The following is an 18,469-nucleotide window of genomic DNA, read 5'->3' as shown; positions in this document are numbered from 1 at the left end:
ATGTAAAGGATTCCAAGGCTGAAGAACAGGCCAGGACCACAAAGTAGAAGGGTGTGGGTTCCCGAACTCATCAAGCACACCCATGTTTGATTTTACATGAGAAAGAAATGCATTTCATTGGCATAGCACTCTACTTAACGGAAGATGTACTGTTATTTCAATCCACGCAACTGGATTACTGCGTAGGCACTCAGGATTTGTTCTGTACACCTGTCACAGGTGGGTAGATGTCTAGCCTGCTCCTTGTGGTGATGGGTAGACTCTTTCCTTTGCTGGCTGCAGGAGACCACATGACCTTTCTCTTTTAGCCAAAGCCTTTCCCTCACAACACACTCTGGCACCATTGTAGGACCAGAGGCATCCTGGTCAGCCAGGCAGGGTGCATTGAGGGAAAATATTCGAGTACAATTTCTATACCTGTGTGCTGTACACGAGGTTCTGGACTCATCATGGAAGCTTGGGCCTTCCTCTTGTCCTTAACTTTTTCCCTGTGTGTTGATCATAGGACTATATCCTGGTCTGGATTACCTGTGTGGCTGCCTGCTTCCACCCTGGCCACATTTGGTTTGCTCCACCAGGCCAGTCTTTTTCTTGAATTCTCCTGAATGACTGGGTTGTGTCATCGCTGGCTGACCTCCTCATGGCTGACAAGCTCTCTACAGGGCCTCCAGGTAGCTCAGTATGGACTCCGTAACCTGGTTCTGTAACTGCAGCTTTTTCTGTAAGACAACACTGCTGCCTGTGATCCTCAAGATCCCAGAATTCAGTTCCTGACTCTGGTAGCAGACATTTGAGAGAAGCTGGATTCTGAAGCACAAGACTCCTTCGCTTCCTGTGTGTCTCTGTACGTACTGTTCGGCGACTTCTCTTGGAGAAAACAAGAGCTTGAAGGCCCACATGTACATGGCCTAGTGAGGTTCTCTTCAGCCCTCCAAGAAGCACAAGACAAAGGCAGAAGGAGCGGGACTCTTCCTTGCCAAGAGCCCTCGCTTTGAAGACTGTCAATGGAGCCAAAGGATTTATCCCGCATTCTTTGTGGGCTTTGGGAATGAAGATGTGTGTGTGTGTGTGTGTGTGTGTGTGTGTGTGTGTGTGTGTGTGTGTGTGAAGGATTTGAGCCCCTTTGGGTGAAGACTTGTTAGGCTTAGTGACATAATTTATCCCCGGTTTTCTTCAGGCTTAGGGTCCTGACTCAGGCTGATGTTGTCAACATCATGTTTGAAGCTCCAGATGTAGCCCTGGTCCACCTAGTGGGAGAACTGAGTCCTTTCTGTTTTCCCTGGTGTTTCTTGCATATGTGGGCTCACCTCAGGAAGAACATGTGAGTAGCCCTTCCTCACTTCTTCTCTGGAGTCTGTGGGATTCTCTAGGCTGTCCCCACATGTGACTGCTGACCGAAAGAGAACCCCTGGTTTTTGTTCTTCCTTAATGTGTGCCTCTGAATCATTATTTAATCTCACTGGACCACAGTTTCTGAGAAGTCCTCACTGTGCCATGGCTGGCAGAGAGAGGCCCCTGCCTAGCACTTAGAGAGGTGCCTGTTGGGAAGAAAGGTACCCCAACAGTTTTATTAGCGTCCATGCTGCTCTGGATTCACAATCTCCCTCCTCCGGGCACCCAGGCTCCGCCAGGCAGCAACTGCTTTCCTATCCAGGCCCTATGAGATAGCCTTCCTTAAAAGCTAAGCTGTTCCGGAACATCTATGGGAGCCCATCAGCCAACACTAGATAGGCAGCAAATACTGGTTGAATAATAAATACACAAAGCTTGGGTAAAGATGAAGGTTGGTACCGTTTCATCCCGAGAAGATTCATAGGATTATGTCTGGCAAAGTAGGAGATGGAAGTAGGACTTCTTCTGAGAAGCTGCTGTGTTTGGGGACCTGTGGAACCTTGGATCCCAATCTTCTCATCTGAAAGTGTATCCTAGCCTCCCAGTGTTGTGGACCTGAGCGAGCATCCTGTGTTGGGAGAGGGTATAGCCCCCTGGATGGAGGGGCAGGGTGGTTGTGGGTAAACGATAAGGGGATACAAGAGCCTTGGTCACAGCAGCCTTCCCAATAGAGGACAGCCAGTGCTGGCTTGTGGGGCTTTGCTTGGAGACATGCTTTTCCCCTATTCTGCATGCCTCTCTACTGGTGAGGGTCTACACTAGAGGCAAAATAGTAATAATCTGGAATTTGAAGGAGGGGGCAGGCAGGTGAGGAGGGACATAGAGCCAGTCCCCTCTGTTGTGTCCCCCTGGTGACTAAAGAGGTTTCTGTCCAAACTGGTGTACAGTTTTAGGGCTGGGTTTCCTCAGTGTCCTCCTGGCATTGAAGCTTATTCCTAACTATAGGGAGAGGGATTCATGGAATGTATAGCTAAATGTCTTTAATTTTTATGACTTTGTTAGATATGGTACATTAAAATATTTGCAATTAGAAATTCTTATCAGAACCTATGCTTGGTTTTGGAGTGGGAGCAGGTGGTGTGAGGACAAAGGCATCTAGAATGATGACTTGAAAAGGCATGGGGTAGCCAGGCGGTGGTGGCGCATGCCTTTAATCCCAGCACTCGGGAGGCAGAGGCAGGCGGATCTCTGAGTTCAAGGCCAGCCTGGTCTACAAGAGCTAGTTCCAGGACAGGCTCTAGGAACTACAGGGAAATCCTGTCTCGAAAAACCAAAAAAAAAAAAAAAAAAAAAAAAAGAAAAGGCATGGGGTGTGGGGGGGGCACAATGGCCAGGAAAGGAAGCAGGAGCCATCCTCTTTGGGTGATGCTGTCCCCATTGGAGGCGAGAGGTAAAGAAAACAGAATATTCTAGGTGGGAAATGCCTTCATCAGAAGGTAGTGATGAGGATCAAGATGGCAGACAAGGAGCAACGTGGAGAAGAAGAGTCGGCTTTGGTTTCTGTTGCACAAATGGTTATGACATTCTATAACATATCTCATCTAAGGTTTGTGTGTGTACTTGTGCACACGTGTGTACATGTAGCTATGATTGCGATGCACGTGTGTGTGCATGAGTGGAAACTAGAAGTTGCTGTCCTTCTCAGTCATTTTCCGCACTATGAGATAAGATTTTGGAACAAACCTGCATCCTCTGATTCCGCTATAATGGCTAGCCAGCATGGACCAGGAGTCTTCCTATTTTTGCCTCCAGGGCTGTGATCACAGCAATGCCTGGCTGTTGTTGTTTGTTTTGTTTTGTTTAAAGATAGGGTCTCATTGTGTAATGCTGGCTGGTCTGAAACTCTCTACATAGACCAGGTTGGCCTTGAACTCATAGAGATCCACCTGCCTCTGCCTCCTGAGTGCTGGGATCAAAAGTAGGTGCGACCAAGCCTTGCTTGGCTTTGTTTTTGTTTTTAAACATAGGTTCCGGGGAATCAAACTTATGCATGCATGTGAGTACTTTACACAAGGAGCAAACTTGTGTAAAGATTTTAAGAATAAAATGTAGTGGGAGCTTCAAGGGGTGGTGAAGCAAAGGAAAAACGAACAACAAGCTTAAAATGTGTAAGAGATACGGTCTAAAAATAACCCAGATATTTTGTCAGCCACAAGGCCTATGTGTCCCCAGTTTCCCACCTCTCTCCAAACTCCATGCTGTATTTCCTCAGGCCGGGTCTAGGGAGCAGACTGGCCTAAGGGTTAAGGGAAAATCATTTCACCTCTTTAGCACTCCAATTTCTCATACATAAAGGGAGTTAATTATAGTTTCTACCCCAAGGGGCTCTCTGAAGGATGAAAGGAGAGAATGCTTGCTAAGTACTTGTTACAGTGATTGGCCAGCAGTAAGCACTCAACCCAACCTAGCTCTAACCAGCGTTTGAAATTCATCCATGGCTGTACCAGGAAGCCGTGATGCACTTTCTAAAAAATATGAGCTAAACACATTTCCGAGGTCATGTCTAGACCCGTGAACCCAGCATCATCAGCAGTGTCCGGCATCTCTACTTCCTTACATAGACAAGAATAAGAAAGTGCCCCACTAATGCTTTTCTGAGGGCAGAAAGATGGTACACAGAGGGAGACCATTGGTATCCACGGTGCTTCTGGGTAAAATAGGAATGCTGTGGACTAGCGCCAAACGTTGGTTCGGGAGAGAGAGTCTTTACGGCATTTCTGGCATGAGGCGCGGGGACATAACTCTCGGTTTAACTGAGCTCGTTTACAAGATGCATTTGCGAAACAACCCGCTTGTCGTTTAGGACAAAGGGTGCAAAAGGGAACAGGAAGCCTCAATACCTCCAGAGGGAACGTTTCTTCTTGTTAGACTATGTATACAGCGTACAGCTAAAAGCCTTCCTAATGGCAGTGTTGGGGAAATGGAGCTTGCACAGGTGTGATAAGTTACACACTTTCTATTTGACTGTACGATTGCAGTGATTTGTGGGGCATGATTTGATCCACGGTGTCTCCAGATCCATCTCGTAATGAGCTCTGCGCAGCAGCCTCCGCTCTGGAAGCGTGTCAAAGCGTAGGGCGCTGGGGAACACTGGGTTTAGGAAGATAGGTGATTGCGAAGAGGAAAACCCTGGAAAAGACTAGGGGTTACAACAAGGGGAGAGAACTTGCTTTTCTTCCATTTCGAAGAAAGACAAAATTAATTTCAGCAGAAATAATGGCATCCGCATTTGAGGAGGGGGAAGAGTCGGGGAGAGGATGAAGGGAGGAACTCTAGTTACTCAAGGTAGATGTCCAACCATGACATGGCCCTTCGACACTTACCGAACTCACATTTGAATTGGTGCTGTCCTTCAAAGTCACCTTGAGAGGACATATCTCTAGTCTAGGGATGTTGCCACTGTTCTAAACATCCTTGGAGCTGCCCTTGTTACTCTTTGCAGTCTGGTTGTAGAATTATGGTAATTTCATAATGATAACAGGTGGTTATGTTACTTCTATCATTTTTCATAGTTGTGAATGGGCAGAAGGAACACCGCTCAAGGATGCGCAGCTCCCAGCCGCCAGCCTTTTACACCCATGGCCCAGTCACGAGCTATTGCAGGCCTGCTCTGGCGTGGGAACCATCTGACCACAAGTCTTTAGTCTCCGTGCTCAGCTTTCACTCCCCACTCACAGGCACCAGGGCACACAATTAAGATCAAAGTCTTTCTTATAAAAAGATTCTGACAGGACAGTGACCACAGACAAAGAGAGTGCAGGCACCGGGCGAGTCTCTAAAGAGGGTTCCCTGTCACAAGAGTAACAAATGCTGTTTTGGTTCTTCTGACGGGATGCAGCCGCTGCTCTGATATATGGGACACTTTGTGGTCGTATTTTTTTTTTTTTTGGTTTTTTCGAGACAGGGTTTCTCTGTAGCTTTGGAGCCTGTCCTGGAACTAGCTCTTGTAGACCAGGCTGGTCTCGAACTCACAGAGATCCGCCTGCCTCTGCCTCCCGAGTGCTGGGATTAAAGGCGTGCGCCACCACCGCCCGGCTGCTGTGGTCGTATTTATCATAAAGTGGTTTTGTCTGTTTTGCTAGACATGGGTTGAATAGAGGAGGTGTGCTGGATGGAGTCCAGGGCCGAGTTGGTGAATTCACAGCTCATTTGGCTGGTCTTGGGCACTATATTCGATTCTTCTCAATACATATTCTGCCAACATGGATTTATGGAGTGTCCAAGATGCTAGGCACGGTATTATCAGAAATCAGTGACATGTAAGACAGGGGCATGATCTCTGCCTTGTGAGCCCAGTCAAATATTTTTAAAAAATAATAAAGTGACAAGAAAGCACAGGGATGTCTCACGAGCCACAAGGACACACGGTAGCCCAGGAGTCAGGGAAGGCGTCTTTAAAAAGTGAATGTGGGGTGGTTTGTGGAAGGCATAGATGGCAAGGGAAGAATGTTAATGTGGGGGGAATGGAGGATGGGAAGCCTGGATGTAAGGGGTTTTATAGCATGGTACCACTGAGTGCAGAGGAGTTTTGGGCAGAGAGAGGGAATGCACAGTAGGAGATGCTGAAGTTGGGGCTGGACACATGCACACACACATAAATAAAGGCCTTGTTAAAGAAGGTAGAAGGGAGCCAGGGAAATGAATGGATTTGTGCTTAGAAAGATTGCTCAATGGCCATCCAGGGACTATGGGCTCTTATCTCTCAAACGGCTGATAGAATACTTCCTAACACATAGAGGGTGGAGAAGCTGGGAGTGGCGGTGATCTGAGGAAGCATAGGGGATAAAGTTCCTAATGATTTCAAGGTCTGGGATTGGGGTGTTGTTGAAGAGGAAGGTGCTGGACAGCGGGAGTGAGTGTCTGCCTAAGGGAGCCTCGTGGGATGAAGGCTGCGGATATATACAGTATTAAGGTCTGCCTCCCAAGTTAGTGAAGGGAGCTGGTTTGCCATTGTCCTTCGCTCACTCTCTATTTCTCTTTCCCTAATTATTCTTCCCGTCCTCCCCCCTCTCCCTTTTCACTCTATGGCAACCCAGGCAGCCACAGTTCTTTCTCCTGGGAGGAAGGCAGAAGACAGTGCTTTCTGCCCCTCCATTAGAGACTAGCACCAACAAGACATTGACAGCTTACATACTCGCAAGAACCTCACCTTTATGGTTCATACGACTGGATATCACTTCTGATCTGACTATGCCAGCCTCTTCTGAGGCACCGTGTGGGTGAGGGGGAGCTGTTGTCATTTTTAATTATATTCCTTATTAGCAGTTTTTACTGATTAAGCATTTTACTGTGGACCAAGAAGCTCATCAAACACTTTTCTTCTCCAAACCTGAGAGGCGACTGTAAGTCTCTATTTTACACAACGTGCCTTATGCTGGAAGATCAGGGGCTGGGTTTGCACTGTTTGTTCAATAAATTACGTACGAGGCCACTTAAAGGCTAGAATGAATGATGCTGAGATGAAAGCTCTGACACCCTATTATGCATAGATTCTTTAGATAATTATATCGCTTATTCCCATAACAATCTGGTGAGGATGTACTAATTGCAGAAAGGGATGGCGAGGCTCTGGGAGGTTCAATCAATGGGACGAGGTCATGCAACCAGCTAAACTAGGGACTGCCTGCTTCGAAAGCCCACGCATGCTCACTCGTCAGAGCTCCCTTCCAGCTTTATCCTCCAGTCACTGCTACAGTCTTGTTAGGTTCTAGAAAGTGACACTGTCAGTCGGTTTACCCATGGTTCCTCATTGTAAGCCTCCAGGCTGCATGCCTCTGGCTTTGTGAACATCTTGATGGCTGGCAGGTTCTTTGTGAATGGAGACCCCTCCCCCTGTAATTATGCAGGAATTAGGTCACAATGCATTTAGAACCAAGCTGGCTTCTGTCTGAACCCTCACTGGACACTTTGGTCTTGGTATGAATATTGGAAATAACATGGAAATTTCAGCGTGCTAAACAGCCTTCAGCTGGGAGTGGAGTGGGGCAGGAGAAGAAGGCTGGGAACAAAGTCTCTTTCAAACGAACCTCCAGAAGAAGGGAGTGAGCAGAGTCAACGTTTCACTTGCTTTAAATTCCTGGGGCGGCTACGAAAGAGAAAGCTTGCTGGGTTGAGGAAAGAGGGGAGAAACAACACTTTGATTGGTTGGAATTACTTCTACATCTCCCAGGAGAGAGGGCTCCAGCATCTCCAGAGAGTTTCCAATCTCCATGTGTGACCCCCGCCATCCACAATCCCAAAGAATAAAAGACCAGCCTACAGAGAGAGGCAGCACCCACATGTCTTCCTTCCTCCACTTTAATTAAATATGTTTGTCCCAGGGTCATGGTCATTGAGCCTGGGGACATCCATGGGTTTCGATCATCAAGCCACGTGCATCTGAAGGAATGGGTGGCTGCTGATCAGGGTTGGGAGGAGGCTTCTCCCTGTGACAAGAGAGCTCCCATTAGAAATTGTAGGGAGCAGCACATTTTGAGGTTTGGGAGAAGAACTCAAAGCCCAGACCCACACTTAGGAAGTCTACTGACAACACACATCACTCCCTACCCTGCCTTGAGCCTTTGGTTCTCATATCTCAGAGGTGGGGTCACCAGAACAGCAGTTTAAGAATCCTCGGTAAGTCTGTTCTGAAGTCTTAGCCTAACGGTAGAGTAGGATGTTTAGCCAATATCAAATGGTTTTCCCTTCAAGTCCTCTCTGCAGAAATGACCCCACCCTGCTTTTTGTCGCAGACCACGGCTGCGCTACCTATGGAACATTCATCATAGCACCGTAGAGCGTCACAGGGATGCTGTGGTGCCAGGTCATTTTTACTCCAGCACGGCTTGCTTCAGGCTGACTGCAGGTGGCAGGGTAGTGCCATCTTAGGAAGACAAGTGGCAGCTGAACTCCACGGGCATCTGCTCCAATCCAGTGCGGTGTGGAGGTGAAGATCTTGTCACCCAACCCTATCCATTCAGAAGCGGGGAAAACTGGGGTGCGAAGGACCACAGGATCTTGTCCAAGGTCACAGAGGTCGTTAGTAATTGAATCTGATGAGGACCAGGGTCCCTGGTAGAAGCTCATTTTTGTTTAGTGAAGACTCTGGCATCTCCCTTAGTCAACCCTCTTCTGGAGTGGAATCAATAGAGCTTTTGGGTTATACAACTTGTGGGTATTTTGCTCCTTTGATTTTCCAGCTTCTCCTCTTTCAGAGAGTAGTAGGGGACAGTGGTAACCCTTTCTCACCTACCAAGGTTTTGTTGTTAATCAGGGGAAAGAAACTGGCAAATGGGAAAGGAAGGCAACAGCCACCAAGCGAGGGGAAATGCCATGGAGATGTGAAACCCGAGTGTTATTCGGTAGGAGCTCGAGTGCCTCATTTTCTGCTCTTTCCGCAGACAGATCCTGGAGGAAGCTAATCAGGCCAGGTGAGAGCCACAGGAGACGAGTGTTCATTAGCACAACATCTCTTGAAGAATCTCGCACTCCCAGTAATGGGCAGGGGATTGTGCAAGCCTGTGTGTGTACACGCTTGTGATGGTTAATATTGATTGCCGACTTGACAGGATCTAGCATCGCCTAGGAGACAGACCTCTGGGCATGTCGGTGAAAAGGACGTTAGATGGGGTTAACTGAGGTTGGAAGATCCAATCTAAATGCGGATGGTACCATTCAGGCAGACCATTTACTTGGACTGAAGTACAAGGAGAAAGTCAGTTGAGCACCAACCAGGATTTATCGCTGTCTGCTTCCTCACTGTGGATACAAGGTAAGCAGCTGCCGCATGCTCTTATCATCAAGTTATGGCCACTACGGTGGATTAAACCCCCAAACTCTGATCCCAAATAAACCCTCCCTTCTTCAGGTTGCCTTCGTCAGGTGCTTTGTCAGAGCCATGAGTAAAATAGCTAAGAAAATGTCTTAGATAAAGGGTATGGGAAGGGTGAGACCAGCCTAGTTCGGCACCTGTAGAGTAAAGCGGAGGAGGCGGGGCAGATAGGAACTCACCTGTCAGTCACATCCAGGAGCGACAGTACTGTCCACTGCCACAGGCTCAAGCCCTCATCGGCGGCGACATGCCAGACTGTTCGGCTTTGTTCCTTCCCAGTTTTGTTCTCCACCAGCACCAGGGATACATTTCCTCTTAAAACTCCATGGATAAGCCAGGACATGCGGAGCTGTGGGGGAGGAAAGCATCAGTTAAAATGTTAGTGTTGAATGAAACCCTCAAGTACCCTTCATGGAGCTCTCGGCTGAGGCTTAAAGAACGTTGTTGGAGGCTCACCAGACTTGATCCAGTGAGGGCAGCAGGGTGCCCACTGCCTGTTCTTGTTCACTGCTGAAGTTCAAGGATCTGAGCCAGGACCACCAGTGAGCAATTCTGAGGCCTTACTGAGGTTGATGCTATCACCCCAAATTCCACAAGGTTCTACCTCCGCTGTGGAGCAGTGGGGCTATTCAATGAGCTTCCTTAAGCACAACCAAAGATTCTGCCCGTGGACTCAACTCACTATGTGATTTCATGTGGGGAACTTTTTTTCATTCAATTTCTTTCAATTTAGGTATAATAGATTTTTTGTATTCCTTCTAATAATTGCAAGTCTTATTTGAACAGTGTCAGATCACATGTTGGTAGGCAAAAATCACACACACACACACACACACACACACACACACACACACCCCTATATATCACGATCTCTTAATGTAGTTATCTTCCCAAATGAGGATGCTTCTTTGCCAAGAGGAAGCTGCAAGCCTATGTTTTTGTTGTGTTATTATGAAAGGTTTCTATGGCACCCTTCCCTAGACGTTTAGAAGGGAATTGTCACTAATCATCTTTCTTAGAAAGTTTAAATGTAGTCATGTTCAGAGGCAGTGCACGCCACAGACTGAGGTTTGAGATAATAGAGGTTGTGTCTGATCGCGATAATCTACAAACAACGGCTGAACTGTAAAAGAACTCTCCCCCTGCTCAGGTTCTGAATGAAAAAGGTGTCTGGAGAAAGAAGGGCAAAGCACGCTGAGTTCTCATTAGCTATGGCTCTTGGGTTCCCCTGGTGTGAAGAGACTCTTCTCTGTAACTCCCAGCCTTCGTCTCCTAAGCCCTCCCTGGCGGCTGCCTGGCAGTGTGACTGAAGAGGACTGTGCCTCTGGCTACAGCAGTCTGACAACTCACAGTGTCCTACCTACAAAACCTGTCTCTAACCAAGCCCTGCTTGGATCCCGGCTCCCAGTCTGGTGAGTCTGACTTATAGTTAGTCATAGATAGCCTTCTCACAGGTACATTTCCAAGAGGACAAATACTTGCTTCCAATGAAACCTCCCAAGGTAACTGAATGAATCTGCCAAGTTTCTATCCCTACCCAGTTTTCTTGTATGTCTTGCCATTGATTGGAGAATTTATGTCTACCTTTGCTAATACTAAATGCTCTTTCCTATCGTCTATGGCATGCGGTGTCCTGGCTGGGACATGTCAGTCACATGTCCCTCATCTGGCCCAAGAACACAGTGGATCTGGACTTGTAAGGTCAGACTGCTGTGCCTCGGTGCCCTTGGTGGCTGTCGCTACCTACTTGTCCTCTGTACATCTCCACATTTGACTTTTGGGCACATCTAACACGTTGGGTAGCTCAAACTCTCCCTTGCACAGTCCTGGGCCCCAGCTCCTGATGCCCTGATGTGATTTCCACTTCCATGAGAAAGTTCACTCTTGCCTCCCCTGCCCAGCCTAAGTGTCTGCTTACTTATCGGTTTGCTTCTGTCCTAGAGGGAGAGGAATTCTTCATTTTCTCCATTGTGAGGTTTCCTGTTCCACCTCCTTCTAGGCCCCCACTTTCAATTGATCTCCTTCTTTTTCTACCATCTCCAATCTCACTGCTTCCATAAAGGATCAGATCTCACCCATTCAAAAAAAAATACCTTCTACCTTCTATTTGATTCTTGTGGCTCTTTGGGCTTGCAACCCATTCCTGTACCTCTGCTTAGATGTTCACACATCTAGTCACAGGGAGTAAACGATCTTTTTTTTTTTAATTTTCTTTTATGTTAGGAAGGGAATCTGAAGCCTTGTGCATCCCAGGCAAGCACAGTACCACCGAGCTTCATCCCCGTTCATTCTTCATCTTTCCCCGACTGGCTTCTCGCTTCAGTTCTTCATTATCCCAACAACAGAAGACTCGCTCTTCCTTTAGAACCTACCCTCTGAATCCAGCCACGGCTCCTAAAGGACCCCTTCCTTGCCCTCTCCCCTCTGAAACCTCACGTGGACCTTTGTCGTATTTTTTTGCTGCCTGTCATCTGTGACTCAGCTCGACAGCTTTCAATGGTTTCTTATTCTCCATTGGAAAAAAAAATCAAGGCAGTCATTCATGGTCCTTTATGATCTGAGGAAATCAACGTGCTAGCTCTTCAGTGAATACTAATGGAGCCCCCAGGCTGCTTCACGTGTATGCGACAGAGCCGGACGCACAGAGCTTTCTCCATCTTCCAGCCACACGCTTTAGTTCAATCAGGGTTGGAGGGCGGAAGAGAGAGACACTAGAGGGGATAAAGGAGAGAGAGGAGACAGGAGGCGTGTGTGTGTGTGAAGAGAGAGATAGAGATAGAGAGAGGTGGGGGGACTGGCATAAAGCATTCTTAGACCCCCGAGGAAGTGTGTAAGGCTCCTTCATGTCATCAGCCTCTGAGATGATCATCTACATATTCACAAATATTTAAAATATTTATTGTGGTTCATTCCATGCAACACTTCCCTACTCTCCTATTGGGATATAACTTGTTAGACTGAAAACATCGTTGTCTGAGTGTGCTGTAGAGCCACTCGGTAGTCCACTCAAGAGATACAAGACAATGTAAGACCCTTGACATTCCTGAGACTTCAGCCACCAAAGCCATTCCTCCAGACTATGAAGAGTGATGCATAAATAGAATTAAAACAGCCAAGTAAACTTCCCTTTCATCTTGATATGGTACTGCTTATATTTATAACCGAAAGCACACCTAGAGTCAACATGAAATCTAAGGCGTGCTGCAGTAGTGGCTGCTTTTCAGAAACAGATAAAGAAAGCTTAAACTAAGACTGAGAACTGGCAGTCAGAAAACCATTAGTAACCGTGTTCGGCACCATTCAATACTCCTTGATCCTTGAGTCTGCAGGGAGATGCGTCTACACACGTGTGCTTTCTCAAGACGCAGCGTTCCAGAACCTACCTTCTCTCCCTAGGTCTGCTAATCCGCAGCTACCCCCCTGTGACCTCTAGCTTCTGCCTCTGAGCCAGTCTTTGCTGTTTTTCCTTCCTGAGCCCGATCCTTACCCTAGGACCTGCAGTGTTAACCTGGGAACTTGTTAGAAAGGCAGACTCTGTGGGCTGTCTGCAAACCTACTGAATCAGAGTCTGCAGAGAGGCGCGGAGCGAGAGGGCAGCCTCTGGGGCTCTTCCCTGGTGTTTCTACGACTCCTTTACCACCTTTCCCGAACACACTGGAAGCAACTGCCCTTTGTGTCAGTACTGGCTCTTTCAGGGCTCTTCAAACCACTCTAGTTTCCTGGCTTGAGGACTAGGGGTGAACTGAGAGTCTGTGCTCCGAGACCGAGGCGTGTTAACTGTGCCACCTCAAGCTTCTCACCTCACCTCCTCCGAGCCCCCACTCCCTTGTGATCAGAGCTGTACCTCCCTTGCCTAGTTTCAAAGGTTGTTATGGAGACTGAGTGAGACAGCAAATGTGATGCCATGAACTGAACGTGAAATCAGTGGTTTTCAACCAGGGCTGTAAACTAGAAACACCTATGGAGTTTTCCAAACTGCCGGTGTCTGGGCTCCACTGCAGAGATTCTCAGTTAAGAAGTCTTAGAAGGTTATGGATAATGGTAGCTTTAAAGCCCCTCCAGGCAATTCTGAAGTGAGACCACTGTGGAGAAGGGACTACTTAATGAAGGAGCCTTCCTTGGCTCTCCCAGGGAAGGGGTTCATTTTCATCTTAGACTTGGAGTTAGAAGCCATTCTCTATCACCGAGAAATGGCTTTATATGTGTCCACAGTTACCAAAACAGAATGAGGTGACACTCCAATAGGGGGAGGACACAGCTCTTAGCAGAGGCGTTCGCGTTCACGGGATGTCACATGGTATTCCCAGGTGAGACTGAGGATAATTCAGGCAGTGCCAGGTCCCAGGACTAAGGCTGAGCCAGACTAGCCTGGGTCAGAATTCTCTCCTCTTCAACCTGCATACCAAGGTCCTTATCACCTTCATTTTTGTGCATGTATGTATGTGTGTTTGTGCATGCACAGGTGCACTTGTATGCACAGGCACGGGTGCATGCAGGGCTAGAGGACAGCTGGAGTGTTGTTTGCTAGGTTTGGTCTTTTTTTTTTCTCTTTGTTTTGTTTTGAGACAGAGTATCTCCCTGCTCTGGAACTCACAAAGTAGGCCTAACTGGCCAGCCAGTGACCCACAGGAATCTCTGCCTGTCTCCACATCTCATGGAGGGGATTACAATGGCAGGCCACAACAGAGGGTGCTGAGGATCAAACTCAGGTCCTCAGGTATGTAGGAGGAATATTTTACCAGCTGAGTCATCTCCTCGGCTCACCAACTTCTCAATGCCAAGAACTGAAGGACTTATGTCAAGACTACTGAGCATCCCATTTAGTTGCTGTATCATAAAAGCACTAAATGGTGATTTTAGATAAACCACCAAAGCAGACTGTAGGCTGTAGTTCTTCCTAATGATTTACAATTCTCTTATCCACCTATAAAGAGCCCATTGGATGTCACTTGACGTAGATTCTTCAAGCCAACTGTACGCAGTGCAACTTGACAGCAAGTTCCCAGTGCCCATGGCAGGCACAAAACACTCTTGGAATTTAATCTTAATATTCCTTTCTGTCTGGGTGGCTTATAGTGTATGGGGTCATTTTCTTTATTTTTTAAATTTAATTTAATTTAAATAACTTATACACCAACCTCAGCTCCCCCCGCCCCTCTCCCCTTGTTTTCCACCTATCCCAACTCCACCTCCCCTTCTACTCCATTCAACGAGGGATGGGCCTCCCATTGGAACAAAGCATGACACATCAAGTTGAGGCAGGACCCAGCTCCTCCCCTTACATCAAGGTTGGGCAAGGTAGTTCAGCATGGGGAGCAAGTACCCCAAAGCCAGCCAAATGTCATGGACATGTCCTGATCTCTCTGCTGGGAGCCTTACAAACAGACCAAGCTACACAATTGTTGCATATATGCAGAGGGCATAAGTTGGTCCCATGGAGGCTCCCTAACTGTTTGCTCAGAGTCCATGAGCTCCCATGAGCTCAGGCCTGCTGTCTCTGTGGGTTCACCATCATGACCTTGATTCCCCTGGTTCATACAATCCCTCCTCCCTTTCTTCAGGAAGACCCCCAGAACTCAGTCCAGTGCTTGACTGTGGATCTCGGCATCTGCTTGTGTCAGTTACTGGATAGAGTATCTCTGATGGCAATTAAGGTAGTCACCAATTTGATTACAGTAGATGGCCAGTTCAGGCACCCTCTCTACTATTGCTAGGAATCTTAGCTAGGGTTATCTTTGTGAGTACCTGGGGGCTTCCCTGGTTTCTATCTAACTCCTAAATCTTCCCCATCAAGATGTCTCTTTGGTTACTTTCCCTCTCCATTCTGCTTCTAACTTACCTCTCACACCCAGCCAGCCCAACCAGCTCCCTCAAGTTCCCATTCCTCCATTCCCCTCCCCTTGATCCCATTAAGAGACCTGGGAGATCTCTTATTTCCCCTTCCCAGGGAAATCCATGCATACCCCTTTGGGTCCTCCTTGTTATGTAGCTTCTCTGAGGTTGTGACTCGTAGGTTGGTTATCCTATACTAGCTCTACTACAGAGCTATGGCAATAAAAACAGCTTGGTATTGGCATAAAAAGACTTGTAGATCAATGGAATTGAACAGAAGACCCCAACATAAATCTACACACCAAATGGATAAGTAACCGCACAACTGATTTTTGACAAAAATGAAGCCAAAATTATACAATGGAAAAAAGAAAACATCCTCAATAAATGGTGCTGACATAACTGAATGTCAGCGTGTAGAAGAATGAAATTATAGCCATATCTATTGCTCGGCACAAAACTCAAGCCCAAGTGAATCAAAGACCTCAACATAAATCCAGTTACATTTAACCTGATAGAAGAGTAAGTGGGAAATTTTTTTGAATGCACTGGCATAGGAGACTATTTCCTGAAATAATACCAGTAGCACAGAAACTGCAATCAACAATTACTAAATGGGACCTCCTGAAACTGAGAAGCTTCTATAAGGCAAAGGACACAGTTAATAAGACAAAATGGCAGCCTACAGAATAGGAAGAGATCTTCACCAACACTACATCTGGCAGAGGGCTGATCTCCAAAATACATAAAGAATTTACTAGACATCAAAATACCAAATAATATAATTAAAAATGGGGTACAGACCTAAGTAGAGAATTTACAAGAGAAGACTCTCAAATGGCTGAAAGACATTTAAGGAATTGCTCAACATCCTTAGTCATCAGGGAAATGCAAATCAAGACAACTTTGGTACACCATTTTACACCTGTCAGAATGATGACTAAGATCAAAAACACTGATGACAACTTATGTTGGAGAGGATGTGAAGTAAGGGGAATACTTCTCTACTGCTGGTGGGAGGGAAAACTTGTACAGCTACCTTGGAAATCTATATGGTGAGTTTTCAGAAAATTGGGAATCAATCTATTTCAAGACCCAACTATACTAATCCTGGACATATACCCAAAGGGTACTCAATCATATCACAAAGACACTTGCTCAACTATCTTCATAGCAGTATTATTCATACTAGCCAGAACCTAGATGCCCCTCAACTGGAGAGGTAAGGAAAATGTGGTACAGTTACACAATGGAGTATTATTCAGCTATAAAAAACAATGGCCTTATGAAATTTGCAGACAAATGGATGGAACAGGAAAAAAATGATTTTGAGTGAGGTAACCCATACCCAGAAGGACAAACATGGTATGTACTCACTCATAAGTGGATGTGAGGAGTGAAGAATGGAGTCGTTTTCTAGTTGACTTTGAATGCCTGAAAGTTGCATCCTGCATTTTCCCACAAGCTGTCTTATTTTTATACCTGCATCCCCCAACTCGTGGAGGTATTATCCCAGCCTGTTGTGGTTTGAATATAAAATGCCTCCCCCCACCACAAAAAAAAACTCATGTATTGAATGTTTGGTTCTCAGTCAGTGGACATAATCACTGGGGGAAATGTAGCAGGAACATTGACTTCATGAATGGATTATTTGTGTGTAATGACATCATTGAGAGAAGACAGAAAGTAGGAGGTGGTGCCTGGTTAGAGAAACCATGTCACTGGGGGTGTGCCTTGAAGGGCGCATTGTGTCCTGGACCCTCTCTATATCCCCTCTTTGCTTCCTGGATGCCACAGAGAGGACAGCTATCTCTTGCCATGCCCTTCCTCTGTACTGTTTTCATCTGGCCATGGGTCACCATGAAATAGTGTCAGCTCATAGACTAAGACCGTTGACATCCCGAGCCAAAAAGAACCCTCTGTCCTTGACGTTAATTTTCGCAGGTTATTTTCCACAGCTGCTGAAGTTTGGCTACTAGGTACCCATTTTTCACAAAATGAATCTGGGGTAGAGGGAGGTGAAGTCAGTCACCCATGGACACTAAACACAAATGCTGTGGCTAGGAACATTCCACCCTGCCTGTGTGCATTCTTTCTACCACACAATGCTGCACATATATGTAGTATGTTGGGGGCAATCCTTAAAGCTTTAGGGGCTTAAATTCTTCTTTCGTGAATCATGGTCCTCGGATCAACAATGTTGGCATTCCCTGGGAACTTCCTACAAATACGGGGTCTCCATCCCAACCCCGCTCAGCTGAATTGGAATCCATATTTTAACAAGATCTTATCTGAAGACTCTGAGATAGGAGGCATTAGGGAGACAGTGAATTTTAAGCCATGACTCACCATTGTCCCTGTCGGCCAATTAGTGGCATATGCGTATTTACACAAGTATGCAGAATCTTGCATACATATAAATTTATAAAAAAAATAACACTTGTTTAAGGCTGTAACAATATATTCTTTTGAATCCTTCTGGATGTTTTCTAATAGATACATGTCATAAACGGCAGCTTCTGACTAATAAACTCTTTTGCATGCAGACAGCGAGGGAGACAAGTGAACAGAGGAGCACGCCACCAGGAGCATGCCACCAGCAATTATATCTCCTGGCTCCAGCCGGCCCTTGCACCAGGGCCGTTTTTTCCCTGCCTCTCGGTGGGGCCTGATATAGACTTTCCAATTATGTGGTACCAGTGTTTGTCATTTTATTAATTAAAGTTCTGTATGTAAAGCAGGCCCAGCATTGTGGCTAGGCCTAATGCTATTATTTCTCTATGGCCCTTTCCTCCTCCAGAGGTAATTACCACAATTTTATGTCTAGAATGTGTTCCGCGTTTGCTAGGCATACCCCATGTCTGTTTCAGAACAATCCCTTGAACTCATAAGGAAAAAAAAATCGTAGTAGAATTTAGGCTGAAAGATTCAATGGCAGCAAATATTGTTCATGCTGCCTGCAGCGTTCACACTCCTCCCCCGCAAATGGAGAAAATGTGTGGGGAGGGGATTTTTATAGCTTTTCAAATTACCAAAGGGCTGTGGGAGTTCCCACTATTAGAGCCCCGAATCAAGAAAGGATGCTCCACTGTGCATTTCACGGAAGTAGAGGGAGACGCACTCTACTGGACAAAGATGGGCAAAGATGAACTTGACTGGAGTGTGATCACGTATTCCAAATGTTCCCTGCATCAGGGGTCATGTGACCAAGAATAGATGCCCAAGACCGGAGTTGCTATCGGGGGCACCGGGTGCAGGCTGTCAGGTTTGAATGTGAACTGTCTCCCCTAGACTCGTGTATTTGAGCTCTGGGTCTCCAGATGGCGTGCTGTTTGGGAAGCTAGGAGAACCTTCCAGACATAGGGTGTAGCTAGCAGAGGTACGACAGTAGAGGCTGGCCTTGAGGGTTCCAGTTTGGCTTTGCTTCTGGCTTGA

At 46.6% G+C, this 18,469-nt stretch overlaps 1 protein-coding gene across 1 annotated transcript in view; it reads right to left on the bottom strand.

The window, feature by feature from the left end:
• Positions 1-18,469, bottom strand: part of Alk (ALK receptor tyrosine kinase) — a 733,404-nt gene that overhangs the window by 92,383 nt on the left and 622,552 nt on the right. The window contains exon 9 of the mRNA XM_038319976.1: positions 9,382-9,551. Within this exon, the coding sequence (XP_038175904.1) occupies positions 9,382-9,551 (170 nt within the window). The remainder of the gene's footprint in view (positions 1-9,381; positions 9,552-18,469) is intronic.

This window comes from Arvicola amphibius, chromosome 2 (assembly GCF_903992535.2).
Source record: "Arvicola amphibius chromosome 2, mArvAmp1.2, whole genome shotgun sequence".
NCBI classification, from domain to species: Eukaryota; Metazoa; Chordata; class Mammalia; order Rodentia; family Cricetidae; genus Arvicola; species Arvicola amphibius.
Note: the sequence above shows the minus strand (reverse complement) of the source record. Positions and strands in the feature narration are given on the sequence as shown.